This window comes from Protopterus annectens, chromosome 3.part0 (assembly GCF_019279795.1).
Source record: "Protopterus annectens isolate FY-2018-M chromosome 3.part0, PAN1.0, whole genome shotgun sequence".
NCBI classification, from domain to species: Eukaryota; Metazoa; Chordata; order Ceratodontiformes; family Protopteridae; genus Protopterus; species Protopterus annectens.
The window spans coordinates 1614666975-1614686698 of record NC_056731.1 but is presented as its reverse complement, the minus strand read 5'-3'; the positions used below and the strand labels follow the sequence as shown (position 1 = coordinate 1614686698).

The 19724-nt window shown below is 39.3% G+C and overlaps 1 protein-coding gene across 1 annotated transcript in view; it reads left to right on the top strand.

The window, feature by feature from the left end:
* The first annotated feature begins 6968 nt into the window (after positions 1 to 6968).
* Positions 6969 to 19724, top strand: part of VPS13B (vacuolar protein sorting 13 homolog B) — a 5424989-nt gene continuing 5412233 nt past the window's right edge. Inside the window, exons 1-2 of the mRNA XM_044065647.1 lie at positions 6969 to 7120; positions 7246 to 7410. Of these exons, the coding sequence (XP_043921582.1) occupies positions 7264 to 7410 (147 nt within the window). The 5' untranslated portion in view covers positions 6969 to 7120; positions 7246 to 7263. The remainder of the gene's footprint in view (positions 7121 to 7245; positions 7411 to 19724) is intronic.

Genomic DNA, 19724 nt, shown 5'->3' with positions numbered 1-19724 from the left:
AATTTTGTTTTTACATTCTTCACTTGTTCTGGTTGCCAAATTCGAACCTTTAGTGTTCTAGGTCGTGTTTTGACCCTTTTGGATTCCATGAATTGGGATTACCTTTGGCTTGCACTGATGGATTATGGATTTTCAAAAAGTTTTACCTCACTAATAAGGTCTCTTTATAATAAATCTTCGGCGTACATAAAAATAGAATCCTGTTTGTAGGAGCCTATTACCATTACAAAAGGTACAAAACAGGGTTGTCCACTTTCTCCTTTGTTATTTGCATTAGTAATAGAACCATTACCAAATTTCATAAGTGCAAACCCAAACATTCAAGGAATTCAGCTAGATACTGACCTTGAGCTAAAGATTTAACTATTTGCAGATGACATTTTATTTACTTTAGAAGAAGATAATACACTAAAAGAACTATGGAAAGCAACAAACACCTTAAAAAGATTTCTGGACTATTATTTAATGAAAATAAAAACAATGTGTTACTAATAAATACAAAGAAGCATTAAATAAAAAATATCATAAATATCTATCTAGAAATGATACAATCACATACTTAGGAGTTAAAATTACAAATGACATAGATACAACAGTGCAACTAAACTATAAAGAGATTTTGGATAATATCAAACAACTCATACAAAAATGGAATAAGCTATTTTTTTACCATGGAGGAAAGACTATATATAATTAAAATTATTATATTCCCAAAAATTCTGTATTTTATACATGCTTGCTTGCTACCTCCACCTTAATCATATTTAAAACAATTTGAAGGGTTAATAATGAAATTCTTATTCTGTAGTTAACATTTTGTATATAAAGTATGCCTGTATTGTACTTATACATGATGTTGTGTATCTAACATTAGCTACACATGACATTTTGAACTTTTGAAAATGTTTAGGCTTTTTTTCTTATTCTGTAACTTATATACATGCTCTGTCACTAGTAAGCTCCAATGGCATATACAGATATATGACCATGGTGAACTGGCTTTGATTACTGGGCTGTTTGGATGTTGAGGATGGTACTGTAGAATGGATGTGCCTATGCTACAGAAGTAGGCATATTGGGATCATTGAATGCCACAATGCCTGAGAGGGCACAAACTACCCCCTTGGTTGCTTGGATGACAGCCTCTCCAGATGGCTTATGACCACTCAGCATGGAAGAACAAATACTATCAGGTCCATTTGGGGATGGCTTAAAGATTAGAGGGGAATGCTGGCAAAAAAAAAAAAAAATTATTTCACTGTCACTATTAATGTAATGTTTTTGCTCCTTACGGATATTGTACTACAGTAGATATTTTGTATGTAATACTAGACACATATGTCCTTTTGTTACTGTTAGGTATAACTGTTATGTTTGTTGTGCATTGTAATCTGTATGATTTCACTGTCTACATTAAGTAACATTTTTGCTCCTTGGAGAGGCAAAGTCATAAGTGAAAATTACCTTGTTAAAAATATAAATAAATAAATAAATATAAATAAATAAATAAAATATAAATAAATAAATATAAATAAATAAATGGTGGCCTTCAATATAATGTCAGAAGAAGACAGTAGCTCTTCTGCCAGAACACTTCTAGGACGAAAACTGGGTTTTCTTTAAGTGTTATATATTTTCACAATGGAAAACAGTGAAAAAAGTGGACCTAGAAACTTTTCAGAGTGACAAACTTATTATCCTTTTTAAAACTGCCATCAGTGGAAACTTACTTGACTGAGTTCAGAAAATCTATCAACTGTGGAAAAAGATTGTAACTGAGTATAGAAAATCTTCATTCACCCAATTGGCATCAATAAAGAGAGGTAAACTCTAAGCTAATGGAATTTAAAAAATATGTGGGAATCTTGAAAGAATAATTTAAAAACAGAGAAACTGAAAGTAATAAACTCCACTAAGGAACTATTAAACAGAACAATAAAACAGATGATACCTGAAGAGATGGTGAAATTTTTTACCTTTCAAAAAAATCTAGATTTGGTAATGTTGCCAAAGGAATTAATACTGGAACTGAAAGACTCTACAGAGGGAGGAAAGTTAAAAGAAAAGAAAATATCCCAAGTTATAATGCTGCTGCATTCTTCCAAAATAAAGCAATGTTGGAAACTAAAGGCAGGAAAACAAACACATGGACTCAGAAGACCAGAGCAGTTCAAAACATCTATTTATATTTATTTTATTTATTTCTTGCATTTATTTACCAGAATGGTCCAAATGGGTAGACAAACTGCCTCTTTTCAGTGGCGGCCTAAGGGAGAGAACAGTAAAACAATAGATAATACATTTTAGACAACAAGCATAAATACATTTTAGGTAATATACATTAGCCACAGTTTGATAAACATTTTTTACACCTGCTATGGAAATAGTAAACAGTAGAATAAAACTGAGCAGTAGAGTGGTGTGGCTGATAGCATTGTCACCTTCCAGCAAGAGGTTCTCTGGTTTGATTGTCATCTTGGGTTCCTTCTGAGTGGAATCAGCTTGTCCTCCCTGTGTTTGTGTGGATTTCATCTGTGTGCTCCTGGTTCCTTCCACATTCCAAAGACATGCAGTTGATGTACTGAACACTCCAAATTAGCCATAGGTGTGTGTGTGTGTGTGTGTGTGTGTGTGTGTGTGTGTGTGTGTGTGTGTGTGTGAGCAAATGTGTGATATGGCGAAACAATCACTGCAGGACTAGCTTCTCAGTGGTATGAACCTTGGCTCTAGATGATTTTTACTGTTGAAGTGACACCCCAACTGCTTGCTCAGGAAAGGGAGAAGACATTGTGGATGGATACGGTGTTACCTTTCATGATGAAAAATGAAAACAGATTATTTAAGATTGACATGTGATGCAATTTGTTACAAAGCATTATGTTTATGACAGAATTTTTTTGTAAATTGTGAGGCTGACAAAAAACTTAGGAAGCACTTTGACTGTGGTTATACCAGGAGAAGTATGAGAGCCATTTATTGATTAGAGAAGCTATATACAGAGCAGAGAGGCCCAGGAAAAGAGGTTGATAGTGAGGCAGTATTTATGTTATCCCAGGAGAGGTGCAAGAGCATAGCCAAGTACTTTTCAAGTGAACCTTTATGTGTAGTTTGAAAGACTTATTATTTTTTAATATTCTAAGAGAGAAACAGGTATGGAATTCCAGGTTTTAGAGAGAGAGGATGAATATAGGGAGTCTCCAGCAGTATTGTTTGATTTAGTTACAGTTAGAAACGTCTTGTCAGAAGAGTGCAGTGATCTTTTGGGACTGTAGAGTTGGAGAATATTGCTTAGACTTGAACATTTGTCTAGGTCATATATAGGTTCATAGGTTCATAGGTAGGTACTGGGCTATCTGCCTGAAGGCATTTATAAGCCTAGCCGGAATGTGTTGGCTTTCTCTGTCCCCTTAGATTAGTTCCCTGTGCCTCTGTCCAGCAGAGCCATTGAAGTGATTCCCATCCACTCATCAAGGTTTCTCTTGAAGAGGGTTAGCAAGGAGCTCTGCCTAACGTAGATTGGAATCTTGTTCCAGAGCATGGGAAGTCTCTGAGACAGGAATCTATCCCTCCAGCATGTCATACTTATTGTTGTGGTGAGGTTTAGATCCCTGGAGTGTGTGGCTCGAGGGGATATGGTTTTCTTTAGGTGGAGCATGGCCATCAATTCTGGGTTGGACATGGCCTTGTATGTCAGGCAGAGATCACCTCTGAGTAGGCGGTATGCAACAGAGTACAGCTGGAGTTTCTTCAATCGAGCTGCATAGGGCATCTGCTTGAGGCCAGTGATCCTCTTGGTGAGGTGCTTCTTGGTCTTTCCAGTTGTTGCATGTGTCTTGTAAGGTACATCCCAAATGGGGCATTGTACTCTATGATGGGTCTGATGAGTGATGCACAGAGGAGCCCAATGACCTCTTTTGATCTGGATGCAAACCCTTTTGTGATTAGGTGGGCTACATAGAAGGATTTTCTAACCACTTTGGCAATATGATTATCAAAGGAGAGGTTACTATCTACTTGGGTCCCCAGATCCCCTATTATGTCTTCCATATTTAGGGGACTACCACCTATGTGGTAATTTGTGGGTACTTTGTTTTTTCCAAAAGGGATGACTATGCACTTTTTGGCATTTAGCTTGAGGCCATGGTTTTGACACCAGATATCTGCCTCAGTGAGACCCTTTTTGAGGATGTCTGTGTCAGCCAGAGAGTCAATTATAGCCCCTAGTTTGCGGTCATCTGCGAACTTGGACAGCCATAGTCCTCCTGTGCTTGCCTATACCTCTGAGAAGTATATGCCGAACAGGAGGGGTCCTAGGCCTGAGCCCTGAGGAATGCCACTTGTAACCGGTTTAAAGTCAGACCTAGCTCCCGCAACTCTTACCGTGTGGGTTCTATCCATGAGCCAGTTGGCAACCCATCTTGCGACATAGGGGTTTATGTTCAGGCTGGTGAGCTTGTCTATAATACATTAGTGGGGAATGGTGTCGAAGGCCTTTGCAAGGTCTAGGTAGGCTGTGTGGACCACCTTTCCCTCATCTATAGCCTTGGTAACTGCCTCAAAGAAGTCCAGCAGGTTTAGGAGGCATGATCTTCCCTTAACAAAGCTGAACTGGGTAGGGTCCAGTGTTTGGAGGTTTCCAATGTCTCTGTTAATGAGATCCATGATGATGCCCTCCATAGCTTTGCAGACCAAGCTAGAAGGGCGATAGCTCCCGGGGTCTGTTGTGGCTCCACCTTTGTGGAGTGGAATAACCATTGCTGTGCACCACTCTGTGGGCATGTAGCCTGTGGAGAGGCTGAGTTTAAACAGTGTATTTAGGTGAGGGGTTAGTTCATCTTTGAGCTCATGTAGGACACAGCCTGGGACACCGGCCGGTCCCATTGATGCTGTGTTTTTGGCTTTGGAGAGGGCTGTTTTAACCTGAGTGTCTGTGATTTCAGGGGCACTACATTCTTCTGGTATAGTTATGGACCCTTTCGAGGGTGAGAGGGGGGTGAAGTTTGCACTGAACCTGTCTGCCAGGATGTTGGCTATATCGGTCGGTTCAGTGTACTTTGTGCCATTCTGCACTAACCCCAAGCAGATCTGAGAATTGCCACTTAGATTCTTGACATAGCTAAAGAATGCCTTGTGGTTATCTTTGGAGTCCATGGCAATTTTTCTTTCCAAGCTAGCCTTGGATGATTTTATGAGGGAACGTAGTTTCTTGCTGATACTGATCAGGGATGTCTTCCCTTCTTGGGATTTTACTCTTTTCTATACTAGTTTCCTCCTTCTATTGTATAGCTTGTTTATGGCAGAGGTCCACCAGACTGGTTTCCTTTTCTTGGAGGAGTGAGTCTTGGTTTTGTTTGGGATAGCACGATCCATGCATTCTTGCAGGCTCCCATAGAGTGCATTACTAAAAGATTTTGCAGCTTGGACAGCGTTATCCTTTAGCATGGGGGCTTTGAAACTTCCCACCTCAGTCTAACATGAAGTTTACTTTTGAAAAGTTTTTCACGGTGGTTTCTTTGACCAGGGGTGGTGGCGGAATGTGGATATCGAGAGTGATTCCTTTATGGTCAGATCTAACCAGCGAGGGGTTGACCTCTGGTGTGGAACACCGGTCGTCCATGTTGGTGATGATAAGGTCCAATATGTTGTCACCTCTGGTGGAGGTGTTGACCTGGCTTGTGCCTGGCAAGCTGTAAGCAGGTTAAATAGTGCCTAAATTCCAGCCACTAAAGTCATTTTAATGTGAGGCAGTGATGTGTCCTATAATGATGGTTGGCAGCAAATTTTACAATTTTATTATAGTACTGGTCAGGTAAGGAGAGTTGATTGGATTGTAAAATGACTAGTATGGGAGCTGGGTGTATAGGAGAGAAGGGATGAGAAGAAATGATGCAATGCTTATCATAACCTAGTTTGGGTCCATAAAAGGCTCCCAATTTTTGATGGGTTTTCCTGACAGCCTGTTTTATGTGGTAGATTTTAGGTTTTCATCAGTGGTTTACCCCCAGAAGTTTGGCATGGGTAACCATAAAGGCAAATAGCCAACCTTTCTAGATCAGTACTTGAAACTGTTAATATCCAATCATACCTCTCCACTTCTCAGTGCAAGAAATCTGGGCAAAGCCAAAAATAATTGGGGGGGGGGGGGGGGGGGCAAAGGCCAAAAAAAGTGCGGACATATTTTAAATATCACCCCTATAAAGTTAGAAAGTTGCTAGAATAACAGGTTTTGCCTTATTATGTAATTTTTTAAGGATGCATATGAAGTCTGAGATTCAAATGTGTGTCACTATCTAGCATTATTTAGTGACTTCAATCTTCAATGATTTGCCAGAAAACCACAAATTTTATGAGGCACAAACCAAAAATATGAGGCAAAACTCTGGACATTCTGCGAAAATACGGACACTTCAGAAGTTTGCTCTTCACACTAAAATGGACATCATTTTCCTATAACTTCGCTCCCTTAAAGACATAGCGTAACCGTGGAAGCTGCATTAAATGACATAGCGCCCATTTCTACAACCTATAGTTCCATTAATTCCATTACCCCCATTAACCCCTCTCCCAACTAAATACTAAAGAGGACAGTAGTGGTGTGGGGGTACCAAGGAACTTAGGGAAAATACAATGACGTTTTAATGTATTCGTTATGCCTATAATTACTGATATCTATCAATGTAAAAAAAATCCATACATATTATTTCTTATTGCGTATGCTAAGTATCTGATGCCAGGGTCATGGCTGAAAGAAGTCAGCTAAACAGTCCACCTATTCTACTATCTACAAAAATAAATACAGTTGGAGATACTCGTCCAGAAGCCCAAGTACTCCATACCAAACAGAAACATGCGTTAAACACTGAAATTATTTTGTTCCTTTGTTCTGCCATTCAAAATATGGCGACAGTGTTTGACGCTTTACGGCGGGTAGTGTACGGACCATTTCCGGAAAAAGTGTTACGCGGAAGCCAAACTGGAGTGTCAGTGTGTTTTTCACAGGATCCGGTTGTAGTAGTTAAACTTAGTAACAGAGATGTTGCAGTTTCGGAAAGTATAGCACGTGAATGATATTTGGATTTTATGCGTTTGTTATTAGTAATGGGTTGTATGTAGCGAATGGGTATGTACTGCTTTAGTTTAAAAATAATGTCGATGTTAAAGCTAATGCAGATTGCTGTATTTTAAACATCTTACTGGTTTTCAGCCTTTCATTATTAATACTTGATGTTTGTTGCTTGTTTACAGTATCATCCGTCGTCCAAGATGCTGGAGTCCTATGTGACTCCAATCTTACTTAGCTATGTAAATCGCTACATAAAAAATTTAAAACCTTCTGATCTACAGTTGTCTTTATGGGGAGGAGATGTAGTTCTCAGCAAACTTGAATTGAAGTTGGACGTATTAGAACAGGTGAGTAGATTAGTTCCATATTTTATTACAAATAAATACATATTATTTTTTAAGTTTGAAGCAATTGATAAGTGTTCTGTTGAGGCCCATGTTGAATATATGTTGAATAGAAAATTCCCACCTTATCTCCACCCTACTTTATGCCTCTCCAGTATATACCAACCTAAGGCAATGTGATCTAAACAAGCTAGAGACCTGCTACAACAAAATTGGAAAATTCGCCACAGGGGCATCCTGCTGTAGTCACCACTGTCTCTCACTTGCTGAACTGGGCTGGCTTGAACTCCCTCACCTCCTTCAGTGGTATCAACTCTCACTCACTCACAAACTAGTAAACCATCCACTAAATGTCCCATCCCTCCAGAATCTACTCCAACCCTATCGCACCACCAGACCACTAAGATCCAGCAACAAAAATCACTTGCAGATCACTAAAGCCAATAACTCTGCTGGTGAAGCACTATTCTCTTGCGCCATAGCCAAATTATGGAACTCACTCCCATCCACAATTACCTCCGTACCCTCATTCAAAACTTTATTAAAAGCGCACCTAAAAACATGCTGGCTATGCCCTTGCAACTCCCTCTCTAATATCATCCACCCCATCCAACTACTACCTTTCTTTCACCTCCACTAACTACCTTGATGATAGCAAGCTCAGATGCTCATAAGCCTAGTACTTATTATACAGCAGGAACTTCTCATTGTTACATTTGTTAATGCCTGTTATGTACTTCACAGATAAAGATTCTAGTTGTCTACTGATGTACTATGTTCTTCATCTGTAAATATGTTGTAAGTAATTTCTATGTTAAATTGTTAATCACTATGTAATCCAATGTAACTACTGTCTGTTTATTTTACTGTGGAGCTTTTCTCCCCGGGCCTCCGCTGAAAATGGACCCACGTCCAGTCGGACACTCCCGGTCAACAAATTTAAATAAATAAAATAAATAAATAAATAATATGTTTGTGTCTGTGTGTGTATATAGCTTGTGCTTGCTTATGTGTGTGTTGGATTGTTTTTTGTTTACATAAGCTCAGATGTGATGTAACTTGCTGTATTTATTGATATGAAACTTTTGAGAGGGTTTGGCATAATGATTAAGGTATTCACCGTCAAGACGCAAGGCACAGGATTTAATTCTGACCTCTGGTTGTTTTCTAGTTATGTAGGAGGCTTTGGCATAGTTGTTAGGGTCTTTGCCTCAAAGAGATAAAGTACAGATTTTGATTCTAACTTCCATGTAGTAAGGTTGGAGGTTGGCGTAATGGTTAAAGTGTTTATTTGCCAAATACAAGATACAGGGTTTGAGTCTAACCTTTGAGGGGAAATTGACTAGGCTTAAAATGACCCACATGGGCAGCTAACCTATAACTATCAGTAGCTGTCACTTTCTTAACATCATCTTCTTACACAAGAAACAAGCAAGCAAAAATACATTTGTGTTATGTACTCAGTACTGCAACATATAGTTTAATCTTCTGACCTTTCTTTTCTCCAGATGCATCACTTATGTTAGTTCTCTGCCTTCCCTCCAAGAGGCTGGATACCTGGAAAAGATCACTAGTAATGATTGTCCCCTTATAAGTTAATAGGCTTTTTGTAAAGTTGTCTGTTCTTCCTGATTTAAGCTATTTCTGCAGATTATACCACTGGAACACAAACAGACCAAGAAGTTTTCTTCTGTTTATTGCTGCTCAAACTGTAGAGAAAAGCATAGTTTAACTGTGTACAATGCACATATTACATCTGATCATACCGTACCTCTTACATACACTATATCCCCTTCACCATATTCAAGCAACAGAAAATAATTAGAATACTTATTAAATATCTGACGATACTTAACATTATAAAATTAATCATTATTTATTACATGTGGATGTATGTTGTTTGTAAAGCTGTCTTTTAGGTGAAGGTTTAACTTTTCTCCCAAGATAATGTACATGCACGTGTTTGTAATGTACATATACGTGTTTAGGAGCATAGGAACAGTACAAGGCAAGCTCTCACAAGACCATAAAAGACCTAGCCATATACACCTGCAAGAGGAAACACTTTTTGCCAACCATTTTTAATAATTAATAGTGCCCATCTGCCAATTAAATATTACCAATGTAATAACAGTGGGTAAACCACCCATTTTTAATAATTAATAGTGCCCATCTCCCAATTAAATATGACCAATGTAATAACAGTGGGTAAACCTATGTATACCCATTCAGTCATGAAGATTCTCATTAAATGCAGACAAAGAAGCACTTTAGTGAAGTACTTATAATTCCTCCTTTGATATGTACAAATTTATTTGATAATGGGTCTGATAAAGAGTACAGTGAGTTATTTGGACCTTGAGGATATTCTTACGGGGAAAGTATTGGGCCAGATAGAAGGATTTCTTGACTGTGGTAAAATTGTGATGATCAAATGAGGTAGAGTTGCCACATACATATTCAGGTCTATTTTAGCTGTATCTGTTTAGGAGCATCATTTATGACATATGAGATGGGAACAGCTTCTTTTTTGCATTTATCTCCAGACTTGAAGTGGTTTTCAGCACACTAGGTATGTGTATATTATAGCCCTTTTTTTTAGGAGTCTGTTTATTTATTTATGTATGCATGCATTCACTGACCTGATTTTGATCACTGATATGTCTGGATTATTTTTAGGCTTAAAACTAACCCCTACTTAAAACTTGTTAAGCACTATATTCATTGTATATAGGCATTATTGGAGCATGTCATGTGCTAAAACATTTGGCACTGTACTTCGTATGTTATATATCTATGTAAATATTTGGATATTAAAATTAAGAAAAATATTTAATAGTGTTGCAGAGCATCACCTTGAAGTAGTATTGTTATAAGATTTTAAGTACTTTGTTCAGAGATTGGTAATAGTGCTTCAGACTATTATTGTGAAGTAGAGCAAGTATACTTTTAAGTCCATTTATACTTTTCTTTCCACCGGCTGAATACTCGAAAGAACATTTGTTGTATTCAGAACTAATTTTATTTAGCTCACTTAGCTTTAATTATTATTTTGTACTTTAGTTAACGTTACCAAATTTAGTCTGGTTTTGGTTCTTCTGGCAAGGAAATTCTCTGTTAAATCTTTTAGCCAGAGCTGCATGGCATCAGTTTAGCAAATCACTTTTTATTTACAACACTGATGAGGACAGTGTTGGGCTCTGGAAAACAGTTCTGACTAGTTAGGAATTTAGTGGTAACCTGTCTTTTTTTATTGCCCATTACATGTTTGTATGATCATCTTGGGTATATGTCTCTCTCCCCATCTGTGGATATGCTGGTCATCCATATCTGGATAAAGCCATGGTCTAGGTCATGTGTGCATTTTGTAGCTGGTAGTGTGGTCATCTTATCTTGGGAGGTTGTCTAGCCTTTTGTGGGGGGGGGGGAGGTAGAAAGTGCATCATTCTATCTTTGACAACCAGTTTGGTCAGTCATACAGACAGAAATGTGAAGCTTGATCCTTTATTTCTTCATGAACATTTGTCTATAAAGCTTTGTATGGTTTGGTCAGTCTTCATTTTTTTATGTAAGTAATGTATAAGCCATGATAGTAGTGGTATGCATTTGAAACTTTTGCTGTACATTTGGAAGAAATTGTGATAGTTTTGTGTTGAATTTAATTGGGAGTCATTGTGAATGGATGAGATAATCTTGCAAATTTTAAATTGTGGCTTTTCTTTACATGTGTTTGTCAAGAAGGCTGGTCTTACTTCAAATAATTTACTCGACGGATTGGTCTCTTCAATTAAAAACAAGCTAATCAGGAAACTGTTTCTTCCAGTTTGCATTCTACTTAAAGTGGTGCATCTGTGAATTTTGTTGAGGCGACTGTGCTCCCATCCTCACTCTCTTATGCTTACACTAACGTCCGAGTCGTACCACTTCTGGGAAGGGGAGCAGACTCAACAAAACAAACTCACTGACCTGGTTTTTGACATAAAGGTTTACCTGTGTTGTTGGTTTGCCTTAGTATTGCTGGGAAATGAGGTCATTGATACTTCAGGACTTTGCTTCTCCATTTTGAGCTAATCAAGGAGCTGGGTTTGCTATTTTTTCACAAGCCTGCTTGGATTTAACTAGGAGTTTTACACTTGAACAGTTCTTACTCTGCATTACCTGCTATGTTGTTTGATGTATACTATTGCTGATTAATTTGTATTTCTGGTTTATGCCCTTATTTGTTATTTTTGTGAATTATCATAACTCTAGTAATAAGCCTTAGAGCTGGTTTTCAACCCCCCTCCCCAAGTTTGCCAGTGTGACATTATTGTATCTTTACACAGGGTGTCTCCTCAGACTTGTAAAGGGCTTTGTTTGTGGTACACAAGTACTGGATGTGATAGGAGGCATCTTCCTTGTTGCTGACAATTCCTTTATTCTATCTTTTTAAAAAGTTGTCCCCAGGTACTTAATGTGACCAAATTTCACTCCTACCCTAAATGACAGGTGGTAGTCTATAGTCTGTCTTTTGCTGTGCACTAGCTGGACAGTGATGTCCTTCATTTGATTAGTGTTGGAGTACTTCTCAGCAGAGAGAAATATCTTGCCAAGAATACGGTGTCTGGCTAGTAGACCAAAGCTTGGGTATCTTCCTGTTGCACAGTATGTCTGACTCATGATCTATGTCCTAGAGTGCACGCTGGTTCATAAAGGACAGACAGGCATGAAGTTCTTCAGAAAGTTCTTGCTGCTAGCCCAAGAAGAGAGACACATGTTTCGATATAGTCTGTCAACCATACAGCTTGTGCCAGTTTTCTATTGTTGTGGCAGGTAAATATCACCACTGGGGACCCTTCCTGTTTCCTTGATTTCTTTCTTTTTGTCTCTTTTTCTTTTTTTTTCGACTAATTTGGTAATTTTTTTCTTTTATTTTTCACATCAGCAAGAGAGAAGTAAATGGGACTGCAGTAGGCAGATTCCTTACAAAGACCATCATTCTAAGTGTTTATTCTGCCTAGATCCTAACCGTAACTTTAGGGAGTGATTCATTTGTAATTCCTTCATTCCTAAGACTATCTGGTATTGTTCAGTATTTTTGAAAATGTATTTAGAGAACCAGAGCCTTAAGGAGCTTATGTGAGGTAGTATAACCCCTGAGTAGTATCTTTCAGATGTCCATCAGCAGTCACAAAAGAATGTCAAGAAATCTAAACCTTTAGAGGTTTCTGTTGTCCGGTCATACCTGGGATTCTCTGGGGCACATGATGAACCTTCGGTCCACCCGGCTCTTGTTGCCATTCGTAGCTTATAGGCAGGTCCCACTTGATAAATTATGCATCCATCGAGGCCACAAAGGGGAAGTCTTGGCTGATAATTTCTGAGATACCAGAAGGCATTCCACAGATACTTGTTCAAGAGGACATCCCTGGTACACGTCCTGAGGTGCATCAGGAGTCTACTGTTCCTTACATTATTTCTGTTGACACCCTTAAGAGGAGAAAGCAGAAAACAAAGCATACATCTCCTGTGATTCCTTCCCCATCTGATTCACAACAGGGGTGGTATAACTCTTCTCAAGGACCATTTAAAGCTCTAATATAATTGGAGCCTCCTCAGTTTCCTTCTACTCTTCCATCATCTCCTCCAGAAGAGGAAACATTTTCAGAAGACAATTCTTCTGATTCTGTCATGGAAACTTTGGCTGAGACACTCTTTCTCCTGATTCTTCTTTAGAGGAATTGTCATTTTGGTGACACTTCTAAAGAGGGTGCAGCATTTCCACTGCAAGGGAAAGCAAATGTCTGGTGTTCAAAAGAAGTACTAGGACTTGTTAAACTTGGATGTTCCTACACCTTTAGTCACGCATCTTGTGCTGTATTGTGTACAGGAAACTTTCCATTCTCCTGAGTCACATCCTCCTGCCCCAGAGAAATTAGGTTTTACAAGGTATCCGATTTTCAAATTCCTGTACAAAACTTCTTCTTCAGACCTTGCTGTGGTTTCTCTTGGGTCTGAAAAAGTAACTAAACCTTTACTCTCTATTAATGCCTTTCTCAGTCGCAAGGATAGTATTGCCCATGGATAGGCTTCCATATTCGTGTTGCACCTGTTCTTAAACATAGTACAAGTGAGCCTTTTAGCACATTACCCAGTTGAATATTTACAGTTTAACATGGGCTATCAGGATTTTGCATGCTTATTTTGCTGCATTGTTAATCATGATTGGTTTTGTTAGTGTATATTCTGTGCCAGTGTTTTTTGAGTTTATTTTTCTGTTTTTTTCGGTTAGGTGTGCTATTGCTATAGAAACATCCAAGTTTACTAAAAAGATAGACTTGCCTAAAGTAGATGACTTCTTTTGCATGCTTAGCTAGTTACACAGGTGGGTTTCTGAGGATTGGCAAGGAGCCTAGTCTATTTCTGAAATACCTACATAAGCAAGCGACCTCATTCTCCTGTACCATTCAAGTTATCCTTTAAACCCTTTTTTATGTCTACATAATTGACATTGTTTCTTTCTGATAGCTGTTTTTGTCCATTCTGTATAAAGTAGTAGGCAATGATTTTATTAATCCTTTGCCAAACCAGTCTGGGTTCATGCTCTCCAGAGGACTAGGTCATTTTCTTTGTTTAGATATTAATATATTGCTAGGCTTTGCACTAATTATTTTTTCTTTCACATATTGTCATCATTTCTGTAACTGCAACAGTATATTTATTGAATTTGGTTAAATGTCATGTTCTTTACAATTTTTGGCTACAGTACAATTGTTGGGGTTCCTATCATGTAGTCGAACATTTATAAGTTCGAACCACATATGGTCGAGTCCATAAGTTTGAGTTTGTAAAAGTTCAAGCGTTTGAATAGAAATATCCATAAGCGGAAGTTTCATAGGTTCATAGGTAGGTACGAGGCTGTTGGCCCTAGGGCTTATATAAGCCTAGCCAAACGGTACCCTGGCTTTTGCCACCCAAGCAAATTTATTTTCCTGTGCCCCTGTCAAGCATTGCCACAGAAGTGATCCCCGGGGTGAATTTCCCATCTCCCATCCAATCATCAAGATTTTTCTTGAAGAGTGCTAATAAGGAGCTTTGTTTGATATAGATACGTAGTTTGTTCCAGAGTATGTGAAGTCTCTGGGACAGGAATCTATCCCTCCAGCATGTTCTGTTTATTGTGGTGACAAGGTTTAGGTCCCTAGAGCATGTAGCTCGGAGGAATTGGGATTTCTTTACGTAGAGCATGTCCAACAGCTCTGGGTTTGACACAGCTTTGTATGTTATGCAGAGTTTGCATCTGAGTAAGCGATATGCGACAGAGTAAAGCTGGAGTTTTTTGAGACAGTCTGCGTAGGGCATCTGTTTTGAGGCCAGTAATCTTCTTTGTGAGGTATTTCTGTGGCCTTTCCATTTGTTGTAGATGTCTTGTGAGGTACATACCAAAAGGGGCATTGTACTCTATAATGGGTCTAATGAGTGATGAGTAGAGGGGAACAATGACCTCCTTTTTTTCCTGGATGAGAAACCTTTTGTGATATGTGCCACGTAGAAGGATTTCCTGACTACTGTGGTGATTGTGATTATCAAAGGAGAGACTACTGTCCACCTGTGTCCCAAAGTCTCTTATCGCACTTTCGGTGTTGAGTAGACTACCGCCTATGTGGTAGTTCATGGGTACAGAGTTTTTACCAAAAGGGATGACTATGCACTTTTTGGCATTGAGCTTGTGGCCATGGCTTTGACACCAGGCATCTGTCTCAGTGAGGCCCTTTTGTACGATAGCCACATCGTTAGGATTTTTGATTATGGCTCCTAGTTTGCAGTCATCTGCGAACTTTGTTGGCCTATACTTCAGAGAAGTAGATACCAAACAGGAGAGGACCTAGGACTGAACCCTGTGGTACTCCACTTGTCACTGGTCTGAAGTTGGATTTAGAGTCTACTACTTTCACAGTGTGGGTTCTGTCAGTGAGCCAGTTGGCAACCCATCTTGTGACATAGGGATTTATACCTAATTTAGTGAGTTTGTCTATAATTCCAGAGTGGGGGATGGTGTTGAAAGCCTTGGCAAGATCTATATAGGCTGTGTGAACCACCTTACCCTCATCCATCAGGTTTAGGAGACATGATCTGCCTTTTACAGACCCGGACTGGGTGGGGTCTAGAGTTTGGTGATTACCAATGTCATTGTTTATACGTTCCATGATGATATGCTCCATAGCCTTGCAGACCAGGCTCGTCGGGCTAATGGGTTAGTAGTTCCCGGGGTCTGTGGTGGCTCCCCCTTTGTGGAGTGGGATAACCGTTGCTGTGTGCCATTCAGTGGGCACAAAGCCTGAGGTGAGGCTATGATTGAACATGGTATTTAGGTGGGGTGCCAGTTCGTTCTGTAGTTCATGTAGAACACAGCCTGGGATGTTGTCAGGTCCCATGGATGCTGTGTTCTTGGCTTTGGAGAGGGTCTTTTTTTTTATACCTGTGTAGCTGTGACTTACAGGTACTTTGCATTCTTCCGGTATAGAGATGGACCCTTTAGGGGATGAGAGAGGGGTAAAGTTAGCACTGAACCTATCTGCCAGGATGTTTGCAATATCAGTTGGTTCTGTATAGTTAGTGCCATTGTGCTGTAACTCGGAGCAGATCTGAGTATTGTCATTGAGATTCTTGACATAGCTATAGAATGCTTTGTGGTTGTCTTTAGAATCAGTGGCGATTTTGTTTTCGTAACTAGCTTTGGAGGATTTTATGAGGGATCTCAGCTTCTTACTGAGGCTGACCACGGAGTTCCTCCAATCATGGGATTTTACTCTTTTTTGCAACAGTTTCTTTCTTCTGTTGTAGAGTTTGTTTATAGCAGGGGACCACCAGATTGGCTTTCTTTTTTTGGAGGATAGCATCTTGGTTCTGTTGGAGATTGCACGATCCATGCACTCATGTAAGTGCTTATAAAGTGCAACTGTATAGGATTCAGCAGTCATATCTCTATTGTCCGTCAGCATGGGTGTCGAAGTTTGTCACTTCTATCTTAAGAAGTGTGAAGTTGGCTTTGGAGAAATTTTTTACGGTGGTTTCCCTAATGGGGGGTAGGGTGGGATGTGGATGTCTAGGGTGATTTGCTTGTGGTCGGATCTGACCAACGAGGAATTGATCTCTGGTGTGGAACACCGGTTGCCCATGTTGATAATGACCAGGTCTAGGATAATTGATGCCCCTGGTGGGGATGTGGATAAGTTGATCCAAGGCATTGGAATTTATGAATTCCAGAAAACGTTGAGCATAAGAGTTGGTACATGAGTAGTTTTCCCAGTTAATGGTGGGGTAGTTGAAATCGCCCATTATTAGGGTGTTAGGTTGTACCCTAATATTTTCCAGTGTGTCAAGAAATGAGGAGTGGGAATCCTGGGGCATGGTGGGGGATCTGTAGCAAGCTACAGTTTGCATTGCGGTCTTGCCCAGAGTTAGTTGCACTTGGATAATCTCAGATGCATTATGCTGAGCAACTAGCCAGGAGGTGTGGATATCCTTAATGAATATGGACACACCTCCGCATTTAGTGCGCGGTCCAGGTTATGTGGCCGAAAGGTGTGGTATGAATTATAGCCTGGTAATGCAGGGGTGCTCTCTGGAGCCTTGAACCAGGTCTCTGTCACTGCACAGATGTCGATGTTCTCCATTTTAAGGAGTGCCTATAGTGAGTGCATTTTGAGGTTTAGACTTCTAGCATTAAGTAGCATTGCCCTCAGATTTTGCTTGCTTGTACCTGTTACGGTGGTGAATTTGTCATTTGAATCTTGCCTAAAAAAGGTACTATAGGGGTGGCACAATGTGGTGCGATCTTGGAGTTGGTATATTTAAGTAGTGGGGGGTGCAGGGGGTCACAGCCCCCCTGCTTACAATTTATTTTGTTGCCCGTTTTTTTTTTTTTGCCCTGTAGTCTAACATAAAAACAGAAGGCCTTGTATCTGGAAGATGCATTATTCCCAAGTAATTTGCTTGGAAAATGGGCTGCTATGTATCATTTTGTAATTTTATTCTAAAATATTTTATTTTGAAGTTAAATACTCTCTCCTGTGGTCATGTAGTTTACAGTGTAACCCCGAAAATAATGCTTTCAGAGACCTACAGAAGGCAGATGTTTGGGTGTTCATATGACAGTTTTTTTCGCAATCAGTGTAGTATACAGTTAGTATTCTCTTGCATGTAATAGCAGTTTATCTAGTTTTACACTGAAAAGCTCTCTTGGTTGTCTTCCTTTAAAGGTCTTTTTTATTAGCATTGTGGGGGATAGTACTGCTGTCACTTTATCTGGGGGAAAACACCAGAAATGTGGTGTTTAATGGTGTCTAGTGCCTTGCTTCTTCATTCAGTTGTCACTGGAATGATTTTTTCAGCATTTGAAGCAGTGTGTTGTGGGTGGGTATAAATAAGCACTCTCATTAGGACCTTATAAGAAAATGCAGACCGCATGAAAATGCTAGCTAGTGCTCCGTTTAGTATTTACAATACACTGCTTCATCTCTTGAAAGATTTTTCATCTAGCCTTGACTATATGCTGAAGCGGTTATGTAAGGTGCAGGCGTTATGCACATTTAAACAGCCTCTTTATGGTGGTCCTTCTTTCATCTTTTCACATAAAGTAGTGATGGCTATTATCTTCATAATATTAGTAAAGAAAATTCTAAGCGGACATTACTATGGATTGTTTTTAAGGATGGCTTTAGGCCAATTGGACCTATTTGGCCCAATAAGGGCCTGCTCGGTCAGGAGGACCTACACCAGGCTATGACATGGCCATTATATCTTACATAGTCTAGAGGTTTGCATGAGAGGCAATATGGTAGAGTGCAAAGTATTTCTTAAAGGACCACTACGGGCAAATGTTGAAAAAAAACATATATTTTTTTTATCTAGTCAGGAATTTCTGCACCTCTCAAAGCTGTGTGCCACAAAATAAGTTGTTCTTCTTTCGGCTTTTCCCGGTTAGAGGTCGCCACAGCAGAACTCCGGTCCTTTAATGATTGGCAGTAGATTTTTACGGTGCCGAGGTGCCAGCCAGACACCCAACCTTCAACGAAGGCATGCCCATTCATGCATGTCTTTCAAACGTCACTCGATGCGGGGAGGACATGCAGACTCCGCACAGAAGGCGCTTCATCCGAGAATCGAACTGGAAAACCTCTTGCTGTGAGGCAGCAGTGCTACCACTGCACCACCGCGGCTTTGTGTCGTACTGCATTTTGAGACATATCTCTCATCAGGATGTCTGCCCCCACGAGGGCAAACTAGGATAAAAAAATAAAATAAAAAAAAATAAAGTTAGGAATGAATACTTATTTTGTGTGCCACAAAATAAGTATTCATTCCTAACTTTATTTTTTTTTTATCCTAGTTTGCCCTCATGGGAGCAGACATCCTGATGAGAGATCTGTCTCAAAATACAGTATGACAGCCCTGATTGTGAGAAAAAGTAGCCCTACCATTTGTTGTCAGATAAGACTTCCATTCACTTAACATGGAAAACCTGAAAAAACTGCCAAGTTTAAGAGTCTGCAGATCATGTGTCGCTGACTGGTTTGCACTTAGTTTTACAAATGTTGTTGCTAGTAATGTACTACACATTCTCTGAAAAAATCTTGCAAAAGTGTCAACAAATTACTGAGATAAAAAAGAATGTTTACAAAGAGCAGTTTTGTTAGTTGCAGTTCCTGACCAAGTTTCTCCGCCCATCTGCCCTCCTTCAATGAGCCAGAATCTCATATTTCCAACTTGGCTAGGTTCAACTACTTAGTGAAATTTGCATGATAATAGTAAAACAAATCACAGCCTTGTGTTCCACTAAACCTCTTCCTTCATACTTTTCTTCATTCCTTACTTTTGACTAGCACTTTCTCAGTCTTTTAGGGGTAAAAAAAAAAAAAAAAACACACACACAAATATCATTCCACAGTTTAGGCCAATATTATCAATTTCTTAAAATGAGCACAGTAATATATTTAATTTGGATTGATTTCTGGCTGTTCATATGGCTATTTGTGCATAGTAATTCGGTTGTAGCATAACCTGAACCATTTTATGTAATGCCAAGCTGAAAAATGAAATGGTTTTGTTTCTTCTCAACAACCCCCGCCCAAGCCTCTTATGTGACCTACTAATTTCTGTTGTGATCGCTTTATGCAGCTTGTCTTAGTTGTACACTTGCAAGCATATCTATCATCCGCTCAGCAACAGACTCCTGTAGAAAGCTTCCAAATCAGAAACTGTTCAGAATAGCAGTACTACTAATTTAGTAAGTTCACAAAATAAGATTACATGAATTGCCATCCCTTTTATGAAAT